Here is a 24,525-nt window from a genome sequence, read left to right as displayed (position 1 = left end):
TCCACTTTTCTCCCGTGGAGCACTGAGTGCTTGGCAAAGTGGCACCTCGTCACAGCTGCCCCCTGGTTGGAATGTTGACCATTTCTAAGCTGAGCCAGGCTTTCGGCTTCCTAGGAACTTACCATCAGAGTGAAAGCACATATATAAACACACACATGCATGCACACACACACATGCACGCACATGCACACTTCTGCACCCAAACACACACTCGCACATACTTCCTCTCTCTCAACCTGTCCCTGGTAGAGTGGCAGAGCAGCGGGTTCTGTTTTCTGCAGAACTATGAGTTTGGGTTAAAAGGAACAGAGGATGCTAGGACGATATCCGAGAGTTATTCAGCACAAGCAAATGCACTCCTGGGAAGTCAGACCAGTCAGCTCCATCAGAGAATTAGGGAAGGAATGGAGAGAAACAAAAACAGATCGAGAGAGAAGAGAAAGAAAATAAATGAATACATATATTGTGTGTGCAGGAGACAGGGGACAGGTAGGTAGGTGTGGACAGAAGAAAATAGAGCTAATTGGATAATAAAAAAAAATTTTAAATGTTGTTATGGCTGCTAGTTGCTGGCAAGTTGGCCCCCCAACTTATGGTGACACCATGCACAGGGTTTTCATAGGCTGATTTTCAGAAGTCGGTTACCCGGCTTTTCTTCCTAGCCCATTCTAGTCTCGAAGCTCTGCTGAAACTTGGGCAGCATCATAGCAACACTCACGCCTCCACTGACAGATGAGTGATGGCTGCACAAGAGGTGCACTGGCTGGGAGGTGAACCTCCAGCTCCTACATGGAAAAAAATAGCTGCTTTTTATTGAATATGTAGTATGCATAAAGCACTGGGGTAGGTCCCTTATAACCTATTAACACAGGGTCGCTATGAGTCAGAATGGACTCCACAGCAAAGGGTTTGGTTTTTTTTTCCTTCCTCCCAATGGTCCTGAAAGACAGGAATATATCTGCTTTTATATATTCTTATGGGCAGGACACTGACCAGTCGGCCAAGTCTTTGCAGAAGGCCAAGCAAACACTGCCATTACCGTATTTTTCGCAAATAATGTGCCCACACATATAACGCACATAGCGTGCCTAGGAAAATAATGAACGACGGGGTCACACGGCTGGCAAAAAATGCATACTGTGCACGTTATTTGCACAAATACGGTACTGTACAGGAAAAGGGTGAGAGGCTGTGGTCCACCACGGAACCAATCCCTGCGGGCCCTGCGAGACAACTCCCCTCCCTGGAAGACTGTTCCAACAGTGACCAGGCATGCATGAGCGAGGAGTCCCGGACCTGCCTTCGAGGGCTTGTGAGCAAATCTCACGGTGACACGCACGCCCTCCACACCCTGACTCCAACTTTGCCTTGTGACTCACGAGGGACGAAATCAGACCGTTCCTCTTTAGAGCTTGGAGAGTGGACTTCTGGACTTGGAGAAGGCAGAGATGTGAACCCTGAGGGGGGCTGCCCCGGATGGGGGGCTGGAGGTACCCACAGCACCTGCTGGGGACCGAGCTCGGCGTAACCGCCTAACCGGGTAACGGGAGACTGATGGCTGTACTGCGAACCTCCACTTAGAAAGAGGCTGCAGTGACACCTCACGCCCAGAAGAGGGAGCTATGAGATCAGCATTCTCTTGGCCAACTCGGGTTCTGAAGGGAACTGGGTGAGGAGGTTTGGCTCACCTGGCCCGACCTCCTTCTTGAGGATTCCCTGGGGGAGAGCATCGTTCCAGACCCTTCTCTGTGTAGGTACCTGCCTGGGCCGTGGAAGGCAGGGGGAGAATTCCTGCAGCTTTTCTGCTCAGACAAAGCTCTACCCTGGGAAAGGGCGCTTCTGCCGTCTTCTCGCCTGGACAGCTTCCTTCAGCCGTCAGAGCAGAACAAATTCTTTGGAACTGTGATTGCCTTTCCCACACAAGAATTTGTGGGAGGCCAGGGATACAAAAGCTGCAGTGCGGCTCCTATTCTGGGTTCATATACTCCCACCGTGAACACCTATCAAATTTAGACCTACCAGTTGGGGTAGGGGAGAGATCTTTTGAATTGGTTGTACAAGAATAAAAAAGGCAAATTTCTCACTCTTTTTATTCAAGAATCACAACTGGAAACTTGTTGTAGGGAGAGGCCGTTAGCCTTTGAGTATAGAAGGTGGTTTTGGAGTTGGAAGATCTGAGCCCGGCTCTATGAGTTGGAATACTTTATTTAACCTTTCTGAGCCTCATCACGAGTTGATAAATACAATACATCTTACAATACTGCTGTGAGGCTTCATTCAGGTGCTTATTCATACATTCAAGGAATACTTCGGTCCCTTTATGCGTGAAGTACTGTTCTAGGCCCTGGGGGCACAGTGAATAGAAGAAAAGGTCCTTGCTGTCATGGAACTTCCATTCTACAGGTGTCTTAGTTTCTCAGTGCTGCTGTAACACAAACACCACACATGGGTGGTTTTAACAGACACATTTATTTTCTCACAGTTGTTGTCAGGTGTCGTCGAGTTGCTTCCGACTCATAGCAACTCTGTACAACGGAATGAAACACGGCCAGGTCCTGTGCCATCCAAAATCATTGTTATGCTCGAGCCCATCGTTGCAGCCACTGTGTCAATCCATCTTATTGAGGGTCTTCCTCTTTTTTGCTGATCCTTTAATTTAACAAGCATGATGTCCTTCTCCAGGGACTGTCCCTCCTGATAACATGTCCAAAGTATGTGAGATGAAGTCTTGCCATCCTCGCTTCCAAGGAGCATTCCGGCTGTACTTCTTCTAAGACAGATTTGTTTGTTCTTCTGGTAGTCCACGGTATATCCAGTATTCTTTGCCAACACCATAATTCAAAGGCATCAATTCTTCTTCAGTCTTCCTTATTCATTGTCCGGCTTTCACATGCATATGAGGTGAGTGAAAATACCATGGCTTGGGTTAGACACACCTTAGTCCTCAAAGTGACATCTCTGCTTTTTAACACTTTAAAGCGGTCTTTTGCAGCAGATCTGCCCAATGCAATATGTCGTTTGATTTCCTGACTGCTGCTTCCATGGGCGTTAATTGTGGTTCCAAGTAAAATGAAGTCCTTAACGACTTCACTATTTTCTCTGTCAGAAGGCTGGAAGTCTCAATTTAGGGCACTGGCTTTAGGGGAAGGCTTTCTGTGTTGGCTCTAAGGGAAGGTCCTTGTCTCTTTTCAGCTCCTGATCCTCACCTCCTTGGCGAGCCTCATGTCTTCCCCCATCTGTGCTTGCTTGCTTCTGTGCCTAATCTGCTCTTCTATATCTCAACAGTGATGGGGTGAAGACACACCCTGCACCCTAACTGAAGATATGACCTCATTAACATAACAAAGAAAATCCCATTCCAAACGGGAATCCATCCACAGGTATAGGGGTTAGGATTTACAACACATATTTTTGGGGGGCACAATTCAGTCCATAACAACTGGGAAGGCAGACACTAAAGGTAACTTCAGAGATGTTGTGGAAGAAAGGAACAGGATGAGTAAGGAAGGGTAGCTGCAGAGATGACGGGGGGACAGCCACTTTGGCTGGGGTGACCCAGAAGGCTCTTGGAGGAGGGGACATCTGAGCTGAGACTCACGATTTTTTAAAGTACAAGAACTACATATGTCAGTAAAATGGTTAGTCTATTATTTTACTAAAAATCTCAGATGTAAGTTTTCCAACTGCAAAAACCCATTTTCAAGTTTAGAAAATACTTTGCTATCACATGAAAACTTCTCCTCTTGTTTTAGATCGGGAATCAGCAAACTTTTTCGGCAAGGGGCCAAATACTAAATATCTGAGGCTTTTGGGGCCACATGGTCTCTATCGTATTTACTCAACTTTGCCGTTGCAGCAGGAAAGCAAAACCAGACAACACGTACATAAGCGGTGGGGCTGTGTTCCAACAAAACTTGATTTACATAAGGAGTGGGCTGGATTTGGCCCTCGGGCTGTAGTTTGCTGGCCCCTACTGTGGACGATCAGTTTTAGAAGTGGTCTAATGTTATTATGCTTTCCCCCCTCCTTTATGTTAAAGGAGAACTGGTGGCACAAACGGTTAAACGCTCAGCTGCTAACCAAAAGGTTGGCAGTTCAAACCCACTCAGCGGCTCCGAGGGAGAAAGACCTGGCTATCTGGTCCTGTAAAGATTACAACCATGAAAACCCTATGGGGCAATCCTAGGTGACTATGAGCTGGAAATGACCTGACCACACCCAACAACAACAACTTTACATGATTAGGTTGAGAGAGAGGCCTGCATTTGGAGGTTATCTTCCGTAGGGCAGTGTGTAGAGCCTCTCTCTCAAGAAATGAGATGTGTCTCCGTGCCATTCACGTATACTGAGCTGGGCCAGTCTCGCGTCTTAGAGCAGGGACATGGGGACGTGCGCCTCTCATAGCTGTTCTTGCTCTTTGGAGCAGACACGAGACTCTAACAGCTGTCACGACCCCTACCTTCACATCTCCAGCTCCCTCTGCCACATACTCAGAGCTGGGCTCAATGCTGGGCTCTGTCCCTTAGTTCCAAGGGAAAGAGATAATAACTCTAAAGAAATGGAGAGATTTAGAAATGACTTGGAATTGCTGTGCCTGAACAAGACCGCAGAACAAGTACGTATGTGGTGCCAGCGAATTGCTGTCCGTATTCGACAGGCAGAATAGCATATGGGTCCACCCTGCCTGGCTACAGAAGACCCAGAGAGCTGCTGGGAATTCACACAGTGCAATGGCTGCACCAGAGACCACCTCTCAAAAGAAAGGAGTGGCTCAGGTAAGGTCCACTCCCCCGACTCCTCCCATTTAAACAGCATAAACACTGGGCAAAATAAACTTTGCTTAAAAATAAGCAATATATGTGGAGAAGAATTAAGAATGAAAAAAAGCTGTCAAGTATCCTGGACCCCAATTTGGTGATGTACTGATCTCCAGTAATGTGAATAATGCTTGTGAATGGGGCAACAGCTCATAAAGTCTTATTTCCTCTTTCGTTGTTTGTTAGGATGTAAATAATAAATACTTACTGAGAAGCTATTAAATGCCAGGCATTGTGCTAGGTGTTTATATCCACTGTGTAGTAAAAACTGCCTATTAATAAAATGTGCGTTTGAGTTGTAGACATACGTGGGAATTGCATATATCCCAAGGATCACCAGGTTCCCTAATATTTTAATAAATGACCAACACCACTCATGAAGGCACAGGTCCTTATTTGAGCTAAAAGATACCTTTTTTTTCTTTTACAATAAATAGGCTTCTAGTTGATGAATTTGCTAGCTGCATCTTCCATTCCTAGACAAGACGTATGCCGTGTTTAAGAGCACACATTTCAGAGGCTGGCTGAATAATATTAATCTGCCCATTAAGAGGAAGTCCTAAGGAAGGTTGGCTTCATCCTACAGTCACTCAAGGGCATGGCCTACAGATTAAAGCCTTAGCCCTGACTCGACACCGCAGAGTAACGTTACTCCCTGGAGGCGCCTGGAGCATGTGCTGAGCTACTTACAGCGAAGGGGTGGTAGGGGGGTGCGGGGGGAGCTCCGCGGGGCCCAGCTGGTGGAGGCAGCACAGACAGTCCTGTTGAAAAGATGCCAAGTGCACTGAGGTTCAGCCCTGGGATCAGATTGGCTTGTTGCTGGGAACAGAAACGGAGAAAAAAGATGAGGGGAGGTGACCAGAGAGGCGCCATTTGCCTGGGTCAGCCTCCAGCTCTTGTCAGACCAGTACCATCAACTCTTTGTCAGTCTTGCCTTGGCCCTGTGGACCTCCCCCTCCCCTCCAGGGGCTGGGAGGCTCTAAACCTCCATTTGATCTTGGCGTTCCTTCAAAGCTTCTCTGCCACCATCTTAACATGGCCCACAAGGCTCTTCTGGGGAATCCTTCTCTTGCTAACCCACCATCCCCATCCTGCTCACTCCATCTCTCCAAATACCCTACATAGTCTCCCACCTCTGGGACCCTACCCACATTGTCTGCCCTGCAAGAAGTGCCCTTCTCTCCCTCCTCACCTGGCTACGTCCTACTCACCCCGTGGGTTTCCCCTGAGCTTAGATGTTACCTCAGCCAGGGGGCCTTCTCTCACTCCAAAGGTCTCAGCTCAAGTGTCCTTTCCTGCTCTCTTGACACTCGCGTGTTTTCTTAAAGCAGCACTTCTTAAAATACACGTATTTGAACTACCTGTTTAATCCTCTCTTTCCCTTCTAGAACCCTGCTTCCTTGTGGGCAGAGACCGTCTTACTTGGTGCAGTGTTCTCAGTGTCGAGTACTTAGCCTAAACCACACCCGCTGCCAGCGAGTGGATTCTGACGCACAGCGACCCTACAGGGCAGGGTAGAGCTGCCCCATAGGGTTTCCAAGGAGTGGCTGGTGGATTCCACCTGCTGACCTTTTGGTTAGCAGCTGAGCTCTTAACCACTGCGCCACGAGTTAGTACTAAATAAATATTTGTTGAATAATAAGTTTAAAACAAATTGGGTTCTTTCTAGCTCTATCCAGGGAAAGATCAGATCCTTCTCTAAGACACCACATATGTAAATCCCATTATCCAGGTTCTTGATGGTTGAAAACTTTGGTTTCCTGATCATCTCATTTGTTTGCTTACTTCACATTTAAACATGGGGATGCTGACATAGGCTGGGGTGAGTTTTACTTACGCAGCCCGTAAGAGGCAGAGCAATGCAGTCACCCCCACCTCCCCGGCCTGTGTCCAACCTGCCCCCACTTTGTCTTCGTGAACACTAAGCAGCTCTCTAACATTTTCTAATTTTTTCAATCTGTGACCAGGGTCACTCAGTAACTAGCATTCTTTTAGAACATTTGGAAAAGTAGAGCTAGGATCCTTCACCTTTACCCTATGTCATGGGTTGAATTGTGTCCCCCAAAATATCTGCCAACTTGGCTAGGTCATGATTCCCAGTATTGTATGATTGTCTACCATTTTGTAATCTGATATGATTTCCCTATGTGTTGTAAATCCTATCATTATGATGTAATAAGATGGATTAGCAGCAGTTATATTGATGAGATAGATCTACAAGATTGGCTTAAGAGCCAATCTCTTCTGAGATATAAAAGAGAGAAGTGAGCAGAGAGACAGGGGGACCTCATACCATCAAGAAAGCAGTGCCAGGAGCAGAGCATGACCTTTGGACCTGAGGTTCCTGCACTGAGATGCTCCCAGACCAAGGGAAGACTGTTGCATCACAAGGACCTTCCTCCAGAGCTGACAGAGAAAGCCTTCCCCTGGAGCTAATGCCTTGAATGTGGACTTGTAGCCTACTAGACTGTGAAAGAATAAACTTCTCTTTGTTAAAAGCCATCTATTTGTGGTATTTCTGTTATAGCAGCACTAGATGACTAAGACAGAATTTGGTATCAAGAGTGGGGTGCTGCTCTAACAGATACCTAAAATGTGGAAGTGGTTTTGAAACTGTGAATGGACAGAAGACTTGGAAGGAAGTAAGGAGAGCTGTTAACACCAGAGATGGTGCAGATGGTGAGAAGCAGCAGCAGAGGACCAAAAGGAAGCAGCAGAGGATCGGCAGCAGCAGAGAACTGGCAATAGCAGAACCAGGAGACCAGCACCAGACGGCACTGGAGCCGACCCACGGAGCGAGAGAGCCGAGTGCCTGTGCTCAGGGTGCTTCCTGGTGGAGTGGGGTGCCTCCAGGCATTTATTGGTGGAGCTACAGAGCTTTGGAACACTTGCCCCAGCAGGGCAGTTGTGGGCGTTAGGCACGAGGGCCGAGAGGCCAAGAAACCAGGAAGCAGAAGATGAAGAGACAAGGAACACAAGAAGCCTAGCTGCTTCAGTCTCAAAAGGTATGGCCATGACCTCTGGAGTTTCAAAGGGTGGAGCCATGGCCTCTGGTGTTTCTAAGGGTGGAGTCGCCACTCAGATGTACTAGGAGAATGGTGCACCTAAAGCCAAAGGAGCAGAGTTGCCGTCCCACTGGGCCTGGAAGGCGGAGCTGAAGCCCAGGGCAGAGGAGTTTCCACTCAGAATCCAGAGTGTGGCCAATACCTAGAGTCTGGAGGGTAGGGCCATTGTGTAAAAGGTCTCAGAAAACAGAAGACTGTTTTCAAGCCTTGAGGGCTAATGTAATGTGTTCTGCAGACTTGCTTGGTGCCTGTTATGCCTTCTTTCCCTCCAGTTTCTCCCATTTGTAATGGAAATGTCTAGCTGGTGCCTGCCTGTTGCACCACTGTACCTTTGGAAGCAGATAACTTGTATTCTAGATTTCACAGATGAAGAGGAATTTTTGGATTTTGGACTTGGAGTTGATTTAAGACTTTTGTTATGATGTGATGGGGTGAATTTGTTTTACATGTGGCAAGGACATGAATTTTTGGGGGTCAAAGGGTGGAATGTCATGGATTGAATTGTGTACCCCCAAAACATCTGTCAACTTGGCTAGGTCATGATTCCCAGTATTGTATGATTGTCTACCATTTTGTAATCTGATGTAATTTCCTTATGTGTTGTAAGTCCTATCACGAAGATGTAATAAGATGGATTAGCAGCAGTTATACTGATGAGATAGATCCACAAGATTACATAGTGTCTTAAGCCAATCTCTTTTGAGATATAAAAGAGGGAAGTGAGCAGAGAGACGGGGGACCTCATACCACCAAGAAAGCAGTGCCAGGAGCAGAGCGTGTCCTTTGGACCTGAGGTTCCTGCACTGAGATGCTCCCAGACCAAGGGAAGACTGATGCATCACAAGGACCTTCCTCCAGGGCCGACAGAGAGAGAAAGCCTTCCCCTGGAGCTAACACCCTGAATTTGGACTTGTAGCCTATCAGACTGTGAGAGAATAAACTTCTCTTTGTTAAAAGCCTTCCACTTGTGGTATTTCTGTTATAGCAGCACTAGATAACTAAGACACCCTATTTGAGATACAATATGCAGTCATTCTGTTATTCATCTATCAGTGCATGACTCTGGTACAGACACGAACAAATCTAAGTGATCTGGTCAGGTGAAGATGTTTGGAGCACACACACCCCTTTGTAGCTTTCCCAGAGTTCACAGAAAGAGATGTTCATTAAGACATCAAGGGCCCATGAGAGGAAAATAAGGTCGCTGAATGACACATCCACAGACAAATATCCCCAAACGTGGGAGAAGGTCACACTGGAGTCTCCTCTTCTATCTCCCCTTATCCTGCCCGTGATTATCATACGGTGTGGGCTGTGTGAGGTGTGGGCTGCAGAGGTGCGGGCTGTGGAGGTGGTGCTGGGTGAGGTGGGGGCCTGGTGAGGTGGGGCCGGGCGAGGTGGGGGTCTGGTGAGGTGGAGGAAGAGCACTGAGCTGAGGAGGAAGGTACGGTGGATAGTGCTGCAGTGAGGCAGCGAGGGTTTAGCTTACAGAGCTCTTGGTCAAATTTTATTCCTTGGTCAAAATTTAAGAAATGTTACCAGGTCTGGGATTTGCTTCAAGTTCATTCAAGGACAGTGGAGAAGTGGATGAGGGTTCAAATGAAACAAAATAGGCCAGGAGTTGATAACTGTTGAAACTGGCTTATGGTTATATGAGAGCTTATTGTAGTACCCTTTCTACTTTTGTATATGTTGGAAAATCATTATAATAAAAAACAAAAAAAAATTTACTCCTCTGAGCTGAACTTGGGCTTTGCTGATGGACAAATATTTTTAAGATTTTTGAATGCCAGGCTGGTGTCTCTCCATTATGAAGTGGGGAGTAGGTAGCAATAACAGGAAAGACAAACCCAAATCAGTCTGCTGTAAATACTGGGGAGAGATCAGGTGGTTGGTAACATTTACTGGGCAATCTAAAAAGTGCAAATCAGCAAACAAGAGGAAAATCAGAAATGAGTTTTAAAATAATGTATTTTTAAGATTTAAAAAGTCACAGGTCAATACTATAGAAGAATAATCACAACTTTACAGAAAGTTTGGAAAGTAGGAAAAAAATCCCACTTTCCTAGCACAATTAGCTATTTTTATTTTGCATGCAGCCTTCCAGCCATTTTGATCCATATGATTTTACATAACTGTGACCTTAATTGCATATATTTTTATATGTTGCTCTTCTTAATTAACATTATATCATAAGCATTTCCTCATTCTGCAGATGTTCAACGTTATCATTTTTCATGGCTGCATAAAATTTTGTCCAGTGCGTTTATCACAATTTACTAGTTTGGTTTCCTGACTGTGTTAAAGCCCTCACCCCAAGAAGTCAGGGATAATTTTGCACCTCTATTCTAAGAGTGGAAACCCTGGTGGTGTAGTGGTTAAGAGTTTGGCTGCTAACCAAAAGGTCAGCAGTTCAAACCCACCAGACGCTGCTTGGAAACCCTATGGGGCAGTTCTACTCTGTCCTATAGGGTTGCTATGAGTCGGAATCGACTCGACGGTAATGGGTTTGGTTTTTTTTTGGTTTTTTTTTTTTTTGATTGTAAGAAAAGCTTCCTCACCAGCTGAACGGCATTCTTCCTAGACAAGCTTGAGTCTCGCCTGGAATCCCCTTGGAAAACCACTGGGAAAGAAAGCATGGGGCACTCACATTAACGGCCAGCATGTCGTTTTCAAAGGCCTCACGCAGCTTCTTCATAATCTCTATCTCAGCAGTGGCGCAGGCCTCGACTGTACCCTTTACAGTGATGGTTCTTTCAGGGTTGTATATGCTCAAATCCTGCAAGCTGGCCAATGGGAAAAAGAAAAAAAAAAATGTCCCTTTTCAAAGGGAAAAATAAAATTACAGAACAATCACAAACAGGTCTTGGTGGAGGAGGTGGGAAGTCTGGATTCCCTCATAACACACTGTGGTATATACCTGCCTTCTTATCTGAAATCTTACTAATTTACTTGGATCATATCCATACTAGAAAATGTCTGACTGGTTAAGTATTTATGTATTTGTTCTTGACAGTGTTGGAAATAACTGTATCACTTGCAATTATGTTACCATTTTAAGGGAAAGCAGATTGCCAGAGTTGGGTGTATTGAAACACTAAAATTCTCCATTATTTGGCACAGTTAATCTGAATGTGTGGCTTACGATGAAATTGTTATCTTGGTCCCTGTCTCGTGTTCAATTTTCTTCAAGTTTCTGCCTTCTTTTCCAATAAGTCTTCCAACCAAGCCATTGTGGGCCAAGATTTTCAGGGGGATCTCTTCCGCTCTAAGAAAAACAAACAAACCAACAATTTAACACTTAAGGTTGACACAGTGGTTCTTCCCAAGAGCCATGACACCCTGCCTCCTTTCTTCTAATGGAAGCTCATGAATTTTGATTTTAAGCCAAATCATGGTAACTCTCCTCTCTTGCCAGTGACTGACAGGACGTGAGTCTGGGTAGATCTGGCCAATGAGATATGAGAAGTCTGTTGGGAAACCTCAGAAAGCTTTCCCTTGTCTTAAAGAAAGCGTAAAAAGAGGTGACAAACTCTCTTTCAACTTTTGAATATTTCTGGGTGGGGACCCAATGTTTGAAACTGCCACTGCCATCTTGTCATCACCAGGGGAGTTGAGTATCAGGCATCCTGAGGACAGAAAAATCCTGGGTCTTTGAGCCCAGGATTCAACAAACCTTGGAGTCACTCTACCTTAGGATCTGTTCTATGATATAATAATTGTTTCTTATTGCTTAAGCCACTTATGTGTTTTCTGTTTTTGAGACCCAAAGCATCTAACAGATGCATTACTGCTGCCTCAAAATGAACAGGATACCTGAAGAAACTCCACTAGAACCTAACTACCAGGGTGGCAGGGATTTTTCTCTGTTGTATTCACAGCTGAGTTCCCAGCACATAGAACAGTGCCTGGCACACAGTTGGTGCTCAATAAATGTTTGGTAAATGAATAAAAAGAAAGTTTAAGCTTCCAAGATCCCTCTTCTTCTACATCTTCCACCTCCTACTCATCCCTCAGATCTTGCTTAAATGTCACACAGGAAAGCCTTCTCTGAAACCCCTCAGTCCCCGCCTGTCCCCCTAAAAAACTTGATGAGGGTCCCCATTTACATGCAGTCACTGGACACTGCACTTTTCCACTATAGCACTTCTTATTTAAAAAAAAAAAACAAAAAACCCAGTGCCGTCAATTCCTACCCATAGTGATCCTATAGGACAGAGCAGAACTGCCCCCATACGGTTTCCAAGGAGTGGCTGGTGGATTCAAACTGCCAACCTTTGGTTAGCAGCTGAGCTCTTAACCACTGTGCCACCAGGGCTCCCAGCAATTCTCATTGATGTATTTAATTACTTACTGGTGTAACTATTGGTTTAATGAATTCATCTCCCACTGTATAAGTTTCATGAAAGCAGGGACTAAGTCTTATTATTCATGGTTGTAACCTCAGTCCTCAGCACAGTGCTTAGTACAGTGTGAGCACGCAAAAAAGTTTATTTCAAAAGATATCCAAACTTTCTATTGGTTCTACATGAATACTTAAAAAAACCAACTTATAAATCAGTTTTTTTTGATTATTTAGAATATTGTAGGCTGCTTGTACCTAGGTGGAAGGACCACTGTTGGTGTTATTAATAAAGTTCTCAATAACTTCAATGACAGAAGAGCTTCCTCAAATTAAGCCATGGCATTTGGGGGATTTCAAACGCCCCAAGTAGAGGAAATCAGTCCTTATGAAATCTGAGAATAGATCTGCAATGTTTTTCTTTTAAGGACTACTTCCATCTTCTTTGGGGCCCGGTGGCGCAGTGGTTAAGAGCTCAGCTGCTAACTAAAAGGTCGGCAGGTCGAATCCACCAGCCGCTCCTTGGAAACCCTATGGGGCAGTTCTACGCTGTCCTGTCGGGTCGCTATGAGTTGGAATTGGCTCATCAGCAACAGGTTTGGTCTTTTTTTTGGTTCCATCTTCTTGGCTTGGGAACACTCTTATTTGACATTATTCACGGAATTAATTTTATATTCGATTCACCCCTCACTGTTTCTCTAAAAAACTGCCACCACTGACCACAAACAGGTTTTGCCAAACTGACATAGTCTTTTTCCTGAATTGTCAATTCCATTACCATTCATTCATAGGGTCTTTTTCCTGAATTGTCTATTCCATCGCCATTCATTCATAGGGTCTTTTTACTGAATTGTCTATTCCATCGCCATTCATTCATAGGGTCTTTTTATTGTAATTGTCTATTCCATTACCATTCATTCATTTGTAATACAAAGTCAATTGGTTTAGTAAGAACTATATTTATCATTGTAATTAGTATAGTACTCATTACACGGTGAAATCCTAAGAAATATTTCATAAGAGAAAAGGGAGAGAGAGAGGAAGGAGGAAAAAAAGAAAGGAAGAAGAATCAAGGAATCACTTGGAAACTCGTTTCTACTACTCAAGGAAATATAACCCAGTTTTCAAAGGGTGCAAACGGCTTAGAAGCACAGTGGTAAAAACCTTCTTGGAACAGTAAATGATGGTTTTGACGACCACGTACTTTCTATACCTGCATTGTCCAATATGGCAGCCATTAGCCACCTGTGGCTATGTAAGTTTACATTAATTAAAATTAGTTAAGGGTTCCCTGGATGGCACAATGGTTAAGCGCTGGACTAACCAAAAGGTTGGCGGTTCAAACACACCCAGCAGTGCCTCGGAAGTAAGGCTTGGCGATCTGCTTCCAAAAAGTCACAGCCTTGAAAATCTTATGGCGCGGTTCTACTCTGCACATATTGGGTAGCCATGAGTCGGAATTGACTTCACGGGAACTAACCGCAACAACAATAATAAAATTAAGGAAAATAAAAAATTCAGTTGCTCAGTCGCACTAGTCACGTTTCAAGCACTCAAGAGCAACAGGTGGCTAGTGTCTACCATACTGGACGGCACAGACGCAGAACATTTCCATCATCACAGGAAGTTCTAATGGACAGTGCGAGTCTATCCATTCCTATCAAAAACCACTACCAGTGGGTGATGGAATCTTAGAATCACCAACAGAAACACACAGTGCAGGGAATAGCCAAATCATAAATGCAGATCAGTTTCCCACTGTCTTCTCCTTGGAAGCAGATTTCTTTAATACAGTCCTTCCCCTGCTCCCCTTGCTGAGTAACAGATTTATGGCCTTTAACAATTTTCCCGGGTTAAATGAGTGAGGACCTACTCTCATTCTCTGTTGAGTGATCCAGGGGCCTTGCGTGAAAACTTACAGTTTAGTCTCATTGGCCTCTTTCTGCATGATTTCAAGAATCATGCGGCATGCTTCTGAGGTACCCTCTGGGGTGGCATGGATGGTGACAGGCTTCTCTGCGGCCCCAGAGTTCTCCTTTCTATGGATGTCTACCCTGTAGGAAAAGAATCAGGAGCCATAAGCATGCCACCTCGGACAGGACTCTAGTCCCAAGAAAGTGAGGCACCAGCTGACTTACAGCAAGGACACAGACAAGGAAGCATCGCTAGTAGGTTCGCAACCGGTAATACCATTCTCCAGGAAGACAGCAAGCAGTGCAGGGGGTCTTGGGCCAAACTAATTCTTTGCAGCTCCATTATAGAAGGGAATGGTTCTTATGGGAATGCTGGGGGACAAAGGCACCAAGCCAGCTTGGGAATGAAGCCAGTTTGGTAAATGAAGTATTTTGTGTGGCCTTGCAAATGATCGTAGAAGCGAAGGGTAAGGTGAGAAGGATAATACCGTACACCTGCATAGTGGCAGTCTCTGAGATGACTGCAGCTTTGAAAAGCCGTACGTTACTCCAAATCCAAACGCCAAATTCAAGCAAGCTTTATGTATCTGGGTGTGGATAGAAGGCAGAAGGATACCCTCTCTCTGCCTCTCCAAATTTCTGGTTTCCTTTCCACTGGCAGCCTGCCTTCCTTCAGGCTCTTAAAACTAATGGCTCAAAAGCCCGATGACTTTATCAGGCTTCTTCAAGTAGTTGTGGCCTTACTTGTTTCTGTCAACTTTCAAAAGCACGTAAGTGATTGTATCCCTTTTTACTTTGGCTGCTAGGAAGCTCAGAGCCAAGCCTTTGGCCTAATTCTAAACTACGGTCATATACTTTGAGAACCAACCCCACTTGCATTTTTTTAAGTCACCTTTAACAGTTTTGGGGACAAAATGATATACAAATAAATAAGAATCACTTTCCCAATGAGTCAAACTTGGAGGAAAGAAAAGGCTGATTTTAAAATAAAAAGGAATGCCAGGCAGTACTTCCCTTCCCTGCTCTCTGCGTCTACACTCGCGTCATTTCACGCCCATGATTATGACCTGGGGCACAGGACGCATCCACGTAGTGTCTGTTATTTGGGGGGTAACCCAGACACGTTGAAGAAACTAGCACATTCCCTTTCAGGTTACAAGATAACCCACTAAACGACCCGAATAAAATGTACTAGTCACATGCAAATAACTAGGATTTGCCAGCGATTTAGTGCATTGCAGATGAAGCACTTTGATATGAATTATTTTATCCAGTCTGCCCAACTGAACTCATTCTCACAAGGATCCTCGCAAAATAGACAGTAACCCCTCTTTTGCAAAAGAAGCCATAGATGCTCGGAGAAGTTAACATTTTTACAAAGCTCACCTAGCCATTAAGTGGTAGAACCTGAACTCAGATCTTTGTTTTCAAATCCTGTGCTTTCTTCATGACACTATGCTTATGATGGGCTTATGAACATAACAAATTAACAACTCCACAAGTCATTTTATCCACCACAACTCCTACTACTAGTTTAGTCTCCTAAACTACTAGTTTAGATAGAAAACTAAACCAAAGGTCAGTGCACCTTATGTCTTGCTCAGCACAGCAGTGACTCATCCACTTCCTTTATGCAGCTATTTGTGAGACTACCTTGGTGTCTCAAGGAATGAGCAGCAGCCCGGGTTTTGACTAAGGAGAAGAGATGAGAGCTAAGGTCAGCGGGTTCTAGGACTCCAGACCTCTGCTGTTGTAGAAATTAGCCTGGGATGCATTCACGAGCGTTAGTTAGCTTACAGGGACAATTCTTGGCTGTGAGACCGTTAGTATTCTCTTTTATGAAACTTTAGATTTTCAGAGTATGACCTTTCGGCCATCACCGTGAAAGCTTTCTGTTAGTCTGTTAGTCCTGTTGGAAGAAGCCACTGTCCCACACAGCACAGCCCCGCTCTGCTGACATAAGCGATAGCACCTGGCAGTGGCTGAGGCCCACCAGCATGCGGGGCCCCTCAGGAGGAAGCAAAGGGAGCCCCGGAGGCACGTACCGGGACTGGGTCTGCTTAGTGATGGTCTTTATGGTCAAGCCCTCCTTTCCGATGATGGCGCCAACAAACTGGGTGGGGACCAGGATCCGCAGCGGGAAATCAATCTGTCTGGCCTGAGAAGCGCCCCCAGAGGCGTGGCCTTGCTCTCGGGAAGAGTGGTCCTCACGCTGGGCTCGCTGAGGGGGCGAAGGGGAGCTCACCTCTTCATCCGGGATGTAGGAAATCTTGAAGGAGTAGTTCTCAAACTGATGCCCGCTTAGCTTCTCGATGGCTCTGAAACGCAGCAGGGGCAGGAGAGCTTTGTTTGAGACACCAGCATGGGACACCCCCTCGAGGGACTGACTGGTTCACTCACTCTGGCTTACGAAGGATCTGGGTGTCCTGCCAGGCACTGAGGAAACAGCGGTGAGCAAGACAGTCACCATCTCTGCTCCTTCAGAGCGTGCAGTGAGCAATTAAACAGGCAGTCACAACGGGAGGCACGGGCAGCCCTGATAGACAGTTTTGCATTCTGCTGTTTCTCACCACCCGAGACTGTACCCCCTCAAAAAACCTCATCGTACCCATGAGGTGTGCTCCTTTAAACAATCAACGGTTCAAGACCCAACGGTCAACATTTACACAAAAGCAAAGATGAGACGGCAAGGGAAACTGGGTGGATGGAAACGGGGCAGGTGGGGTGGAAACGGTGAGAACGCTGACATATCTCGGGTAGTGTCAATGTGTGTAGGAATTGTTGATAGGAATCTAATTTGCTGTGTAAACTTTCACCTAAAACACAATAAAATAGTAATAAAAAAAAAATCATTGTAAGTATCAGTATAAAATCGTAACTCTTTTTTCTTCTCGTTTTATCTATTTATTTTTAAATTTTGTATTGTGCTTTAGGTGAAAGTTTCCAGAGCAAATTAGTTTCCCATTCAATAGTCTGTACATCAAGTGTTCCATGACACTGACTGCATTCCCCACAATGTGTAGCACTCTCCCCATTTCTGCCTTGGCTTCCTCGTTTTTTTCTCATTTCAATCGTAATACACATCATTATTGAAAACAGAGGAAGAGATAAAAATAAGAATGCAAAAAAATCATCCAAATCCATCCTATCTTTCTTAAATATAGACATATTATTTGTAAAACTGGATTAATATTATACATAGTATTTTCTAACTTTTTTTTAAAAAAATGAATAAGCATTTTTCCATGCCATTAAATATCCTGCAGTATAATTTTCTATGGCTATTTAATGTTCTGTTTGGTTTACCATAATGTTTGTAACGGATCTTCCAGTGTTAGATATCGATGCTACACCCAATCTTTTACTATCACATACAGGGTTGCCATGGCATCTTTGCAATGACGACTTTGCATACAGGATAAATTCCTAGTGGAACTGGATGGTCAGAGGATATGGCGTTCTAGAAAGACCTCATCATATTAGTCCCAGAGCATCAGGAGAGCATTTGTTTCCTTGAATCCTCAAAAGCACAGAGCACTATTATTTTAAAATCTTTACCAATTTAAAAGGGGATAAATTATATTCTGTTACATTTTTTGAATTCTATGTGAATTGGGACATTTTCCCCCGTTTTTGGCAGCATTAACACAATTCTATTGGGTAGATGTATCATGTTTGTGGCTTTACTATAGAGCAGCACCTTTTGAATTCAAGAAAGGCAAGAGAGTGATAACGCGTAAGAGATCCTAAAAGGTGAATTGTTGGCATATCTCCTGCTCACATATGTGTGCAAAAATTAACAGCAAGTGAATTATGGCCTTCTTCAATGCACCATTTACCTTTTTGAAAACTAAACCCGTTGCGGTCAAGTTGATTCTGACTCATAGTGAACCTATAGGACAGAGGAGAACTGTGCCACAGGGTTCCCGAGGAGCCGCTGGTGGATTCAAATTGCTGACCTTTTGGTTAGCAGCTCAGCTCTTAACCACTGTGCCACCAGGGCTCCTTTTGAAAACTAGAGGTATAAAAAAGGGTTAAATGTGTCATCAGATGTGTTGAAAACTTGAAAAATAAATAAAACTATAATGCTGGGATTATAAGCAAGCTTATGCCACATCTCTAAAACATGGCCATATGTGACCAGGATTCTAGTTCAGTGACCTGACAAACACTTCCAGGACCTGCTACAAAAAGGAACTTGTTTTTTAACAGAGGAAAGGAAAACAACACCACCTTCGATCCCCAGTCTGTTAATAGCCAAGCTCAAAACGATCACTGGAGCAATGCTGTCATGGGGACTGAGATGAGAACGGAGGTAGGAGAGGAAAGAACCCAAGCCAGGTGCTCTTTGATCAACCGTAGATCTGAACTGAAGCAGACCCCCTTTTAAGATCACACAGAGGAGAAACTGCTGTTTCGGCATCCATTCAGCAAGTGCGGGGAGAAACAAGCTAATGCTTCTTCCTTCACAATGCATGCAGGAAGCTCCAGGTAAAAGTGGCCCAAGTGGCTGGCAAAGTTGAGTCCAGGGGACACAGTGTCACAGAGCTGCTGCCCTCTATTCCTGACCATGTCAAGACACAGCTCCCACCTTAAGTCTGATGCCAGGGCTCAACGTTTACCGAGGTAAAACCAGTAAACCAGTTGCCGTGGAGTCAATTCTGACTCATGGGGACCCCACATGTGTCAGAGTAGAACTGTGCTCCATAGGGTTTTCAATGGCTGATTTTTGGGAATTAGATCACCAGGTCTTTCTTCTGAGACACCTTGGGTGGACTCAAACCTACAACCTTTCAGTTAGCAGCTGAGTGTGTTAACTGTTTGCACCACACAGCTAAAGTCTCTGTATAAGCAACAAACACACATCCTGGCATGGATGCGCTGGAGCACCACTAATGTGTCAAAGATCTGCATCTCTTCAGCGAAGGTTTGTAAACACAAGGCTCAATGGAATTCAAAGACAAAACCAAAATAAAAGGAAACAAATCCAAATCCACTTACGTTTTTGCTTCTTCCCTTGTTGCATATGTGACATTGACAACTGCAGTTTCTGTGTCTGTGTTAACTAGGAAGAAGCAAAAACTACACTGTCATAGAAAAAAAATGCTGTCCACTTCTTGCTCAATGTAAACAGATCAACATTAGAGAAAAATGCACAAAAAATTCATCACCCAAACTCCATAGCTATTTGCATGGTGATCTCTATTCATGCACATGCCTAGATTTTACAATTGTAATCAAGTGTACATGCAGCTCAGAGCTATATTTTTCACTTATTTTATAAACAATTTTGCACGTGTAAATGTGTATGTCCATTTTCTTTATATTCGTCATTTTCAGTGCCTACATAAAATTTCAAAAGGAAATGCACCATGATTTACCTAACCATTTCCCAACCGTTGACAAATGAGTTGTTCCCAGCATTTTGCTATTACAAACAGTGTTGCTAAAAATCACCTTTGTTACAAATATCATTTGATTTTGCGTTATTTTGAATTACTTCTTTAGGCTAAAATCACAGAAGAAAAATACCTGGGTAAAAGAATACAATGCTTTTAATGCACACTTTCAGACTGTTCTCCTAGAAGTTTGTATCAATTTATTGTCCCACGTTCAATGTATGGGTTTTAACTTTTATGATTTACATTTCTTTTCAAATAGTTGTTGTTAGGTGCCACTGAGTCGATTTTCGACTCCCAGTAACCCCATGTGTTAGAGCATAACTGCCCAACAGGGTTTCCTTGACTGTAATCTTTGCAGAAGCAGATTGCCAGGTCTTTTTCCTGTGGAGCTGCTGGGTGGGTTCCAACTGCCAACCTTTCAGTTAACAGCCAAATGCTTAACCGTTGCACTGCCAGGACTCCTTCAAATAGTCAGGTATATATAAAGCAATAAGAAAGGTGTTTTAATTTTAATTTACTCATTAACAAGGTTGAATCGTTATATTTTTGTTTCCCTTGAACTCCTTGATTACACGCGTTAAATCTGGTAACTACGTACAATAAATAAATAAAGAAACCTGACAATTCCAACCCACTTGGCTAAGGGAGAGAATGCACGAACTCGAAGACTGTGTAATAAGGGATCATGGTGGTGCAGTGGTTAAGAGCTCAGATTGTTACCCAAACAAGTTGGCAGTTCGAATCCACCAGCTGCTCCTTGGAAACCTAATGGGGCAGTTCTATTCTGTCCTGTAAGGGCACTAGGAGTCAGAATCATCTCGACAGCAATGGGTTTGGTTTTTTGGTTTTCTTGTGAGTTAGCTTATCTTGGCTCATAATTGCTTGTCTCTTCTTCCCAAGTCAGGAGTTAAAAATAACTTCAAAGGGCAAGATAAAATTTTCTCAATCCAAGTCAGTAAACTTAAACCAAAACCATTTGTTTTCCTAAAACAAGTAAAAGTGACTAAATCAAAACCTCCCGTTAGGATATTTAAGCTGGTGGGAGACTTGGAGTTAATGAGAATACAAAGTGAAGGTTAACTCAACAAAACCATGATAAAACTGCTTTTCAATGTAATAATAAAATCCCTATAATGTGGGCATTCCTGTTTGAGCTTCAGCAATTCTAAGAACCCCCGAAACCAAAAAAGCAAACCCACTGCCACAGAATCGATTCTGACTCATAGCGACCCTACAGGACAGGGTAGGATTACCCTCATAGGGTTTCCAAGGCTGTAAATCTTTATGGAAGCAGACTGCTCCATCTTTCTTCCACACAGTGGCTGGTGGGCTCAAACTGTCGAACTCTCGGTTAGCAGCGGAGCACTTAACCACTGCTCCACCGGGGCTCTTTTTATTAACCCCTTAAATGGTTTACATTTAAAGATACGAAAATTTTTCTGGGAAGAAAACTCGTTGCTGTTGAGTTGATTCTAACTCATAGCAACCCTACAGGACAGAACTACCCATAAGGTTTCCAAGGAGCAGTTGGTAGATTCGAACTGCCAACCTTTTGGTTAGCAGCCAGCAGCTGAGTTCTTAACCATTGTGCCACCAGGGCTCCTTTCTGGGAAGAGGGCTTATAATTTCCATAAGATTCTCAAAGAGATCTGGGGACCCTCCAAAGGGTTAAAAACCACTGTTAAAATACTGTTTGTCCAATAACTTCAAAGTAGCTCCAGGCTTGAGCGGGGAGGGGTGTGGAATTCTCAGGAAGGAACGGCCTTTGAGATCTACCAGGACTAACCGGCAGAGCCCAGCCCTGGACCTTGCCTGGGAGTGTTCGTACAGCTCTCTAACTCACACTTAGCCCAGAGGAGTCCTCGCAGTGCAAAAGAGGGGCTCTGTAGCCACCATCATCCTCTCTGAGAGCTGACACCTAGCCAGCTCCACAAGTTCCATATCTGCTGCTTTCTAGTGCGACTGAGGAGGTTGTAGACACCCAGAAGCAGCTGGGTTTGAACCTCCTGAATAAAGCTATCAGCTAGGATTTTCAGATTTTGTTCTCACATCTTAGTCATAGACTCCGGTCTTCAAAGATGTTTATGTTCAGGTAATCACATCATTGATTTCACTGGACAGGAAAGCTCTATAAAGGCTCCTAAAAATCTACAGAAAATGTCTTCCTGTGGAATCAGGAATCCTCCACGGAAGAGAACAAAACAAAATCCCAACACTTCTATTGGGAGGCACTTGGGAACTGGGTCGTCCTCAGGGCTGAGGTACCCTTGGAGCTGTGAACGGCTCCAGGGACCTGAGGTATTTCTTCCTTGAGTGAACTGTCCTGAATTTATTACACGGTCTTAGCTAGGAACTTCTACAGGTTCATGTCTGTTCAGGTCATCTTGCCTACTACATCCAATTCTTATTAGAATGTCTTCTTTCCCATGTTGAGGGAAATAACAAGAACTGAGAAACCTAATCCTCATAAATCAGCTCTTCTTTCTCAGCTCTTTCCCTTCACCTTTGGGCTTGGGCAAGAAGCAGCATGAAATTGAATCATAATATTTTTAATATTCATGGAGTGGAGAACATCTGAATAATTACTGCTTTAAAATTATTACATGAATTATACTGGCAGACAGAATAGACTGCATGTGAGGAAATGGGTTCTCTGATTTTTCTCCAGTGAACCTTAATTCATAATTCCTTCAGATTATGGATCACTCCACAGTCTACAAGTACCTTATATGTGTTCCATTTGGGCGCTACAGCTCCTCACACGTGCAAACAGAGTCAGTGAGCTTAAGTGACTTTTCCAAGGGCTCATAGTCAGTAAGTGGCTGAAGTCACAGTCTGTTTTCTTGGCCAAGCAAAAATAATCTTAATCACATATGCCTGCTTGTTGTGTCAGGAGTCTGAAATCTACTTTTCTGGGACTCTTTAAAGAGATACATAAGATGTCCGCTTCAGAAACTCCTTTTTTTTTTTTAATCGTAGCATTTCATAGTTTAGAAGAATGAGGGTGGCAGGACAGTAGGTGCTTTCTGGGCATTTGCAGACCAAAAAAATCAAACCCGTTGCCATCAAGTCAATTACCCTATAGGACAGGGTAGAACTGCCCCATAGGGTTTCCAAGGAACGGCCAGTGGATTCGAACTGCTGATCTTTTAGTTAGTAACTGAGCTCTTAAGGACTACACCACCAGGGCTCCGTTCCTAAGACAGAGGTTCACAAACCTGAGTGTGCTCAGGTGCTTGTGTAAAATACAGATTCAGGTGCCCTTCCCCTAGAGCGTCTTACTCAGTAGGTCTGCTGGCCCCTAGGAAGCCTGCATTTCAACAAGCACTCTGGGGGATTCTGGTGTGGGGTCCTACTTCTTTGGAAACACTTAGCCCAAGACATTAGAGATCTGCTTTCTTAGGAAGAGGAAATGGCAGAAGTGTACACCCATGTTGCCAGGTGAGTTAAGCCGTTCCCAGCCTGACAGTGTTTGCCTAACGCTTGAGTACATTATGGGCAAAAAGAAAAAGAGCCTGAAGCTCATATTCCTTGCAAGAATAAATCATAGATAATAGATTTTGCTATATCTCTCACTCATAGATATACGGATGTACACTCTAAGAAGCTTCTTTCAAAGGAATTTGAATTTACTATTTCTCCCTGGATTTGGCCCAGCCTATAAGGAATGACAGGTAATATCCCTTTCAAAATGGAATAGGCTAACCTCCTCACTTATTACCTTGTTCCACATTCTCCACTGTCCCATACTGAGCCAAAAGTCCATCCAACACCTGAAAAAGAAAGCTTCCATGTCAGAATGGTTAGACAAGACCATGCTCACAAAAGTCGGTCCGGTGATATCTGCCAGCAAAGGAATTACAGCAAAACAAGAACAGTTATGGGAATAATGTAATTAAACTGCTATTTGAGGTCTTCTATAAAAACAGTTTGAACTAAATAAATGTACGGGACTTTCATTTGCTTATTGGCTTCCCAGCAATCTGTTCACGAAGGTGATGCCTTGTCTGGTTTTGGGACTTTGAGAAAATACCTTGAGGGGTTAGCCTGTCCCTGCTGCCTGAGCCACAGAATTTCAGAGTCTTGGTAACTGTAACAATTACATTCACTGTGATGGGTTGAACCCACCTACTGTTCTTGAAACGACGAGCAGAATAAAGTACAAGGCTCACTTCTTGGAAGACTGAACAATTCTTCCTTCAGTTTTCCTTCAGGGATCTCCTTATTTTACAAAGCAATAGGAATGTGTACGTTTGAAATTTTCCATAATAAATATTTTTTTAAGAAGTAATGAAAAGGCTAGACAAAACATTCTACTTCCTTTAAGGCTATCTTGATCTCCTTTGGCTTCAGGAATAAAACATGGGGCACTTTGTGTTTAAATAATGCAATAAGGCCACTCTCCATATTCTGTCTTATTTTCATGTAGCAATCTTATGAGGCTTTATAACTCTGAAAATATGTCTTCCCTGTTACTCAAAGCAACTAATTCAAGACAAACAAAAAACCTACTCAAACTAACAAAGAACTTTGTATCTTTGTTAGTCTTCCATTGATTTTTTTTTTCAAAATCATAATTTGTTAAGGTAAAAATCTTTTACAGAAGCACGAGCTATAAAAACTACAAACAAGGTATACATTTTGTTTGGCAGTTTCCTTGGTGGCTTGGTGCTTGAGAAGATGGAACTTGAGAGGTCAAAGTGCACAACATACGGGATAAATATGACTCCAAACATATGACAGGTCAACATATATTCCAAAATCAAACCCCTTGCCCTCGAGTCAATTCTGACTCATAGTGACCCTATAAGACAGGGTAGAACTGCCCCACAAGGTTTCCAAGGAGTGGCTGGTGGATTCGAACTGCTGACCTTTTGGTTAGCAGCCATAGCTCTTAACCACTGCGCCACCAGGGCTCCCAACATATGTTAGGATACTGAAAAAGTACGAGAGGATCCACAGGTTTTGTGGAAGTCTGAGGACCTC

At 43.9% G+C, this 24,525-nt stretch overlaps 1 protein-coding gene across 1 annotated transcript in view; it reads right to left on the bottom strand.

The window, feature by feature from the left end:
* Positions 1-24,525, bottom strand: part of IGF2BP2 (insulin like growth factor 2 mRNA binding protein 2) — a 180,232-nt gene that overhangs the window by 16,015 nt on the left and 139,692 nt on the right. Inside the window, exons 4-10 of the mRNA XM_004382334.1 lie at positions 23,261-23,312; positions 19,139-19,202; positions 16,183-16,455; positions 14,144-14,278; positions 11,028-11,150; positions 10,533-10,668; positions 5,508-5,636 (exon numbers count right to left, since the gene is read on the bottom strand). Coding sequence (XP_004382391.1) covers positions 5,508-5,636; positions 10,533-10,668; positions 11,028-11,150; positions 14,144-14,278; positions 16,183-16,455; positions 19,139-19,202; positions 23,261-23,312 — 912 coding nt within the window. The remainder of the gene's footprint in view (positions 1-5,507; positions 5,637-10,532; positions 10,669-11,027; positions 11,151-14,143; positions 14,279-16,182; positions 16,456-19,138; positions 19,203-23,260; positions 23,313-24,525) is intronic.

Source organism: Trichechus manatus, unplaced genomic scaffold (assembly GCF_000243295.1).
Source record: "Trichechus manatus latirostris isolate Lorelei unplaced genomic scaffold, TriManLat1.0 scaffold00092, whole genome shotgun sequence".
Lineage (NCBI taxonomy): Eukaryota > Metazoa > Chordata > Mammalia > Sirenia > Trichechidae > Trichechus > Trichechus manatus.
Note: the sequence above shows the minus strand (reverse complement) of the source record. Positions and strands in the feature narration are given on the sequence as shown.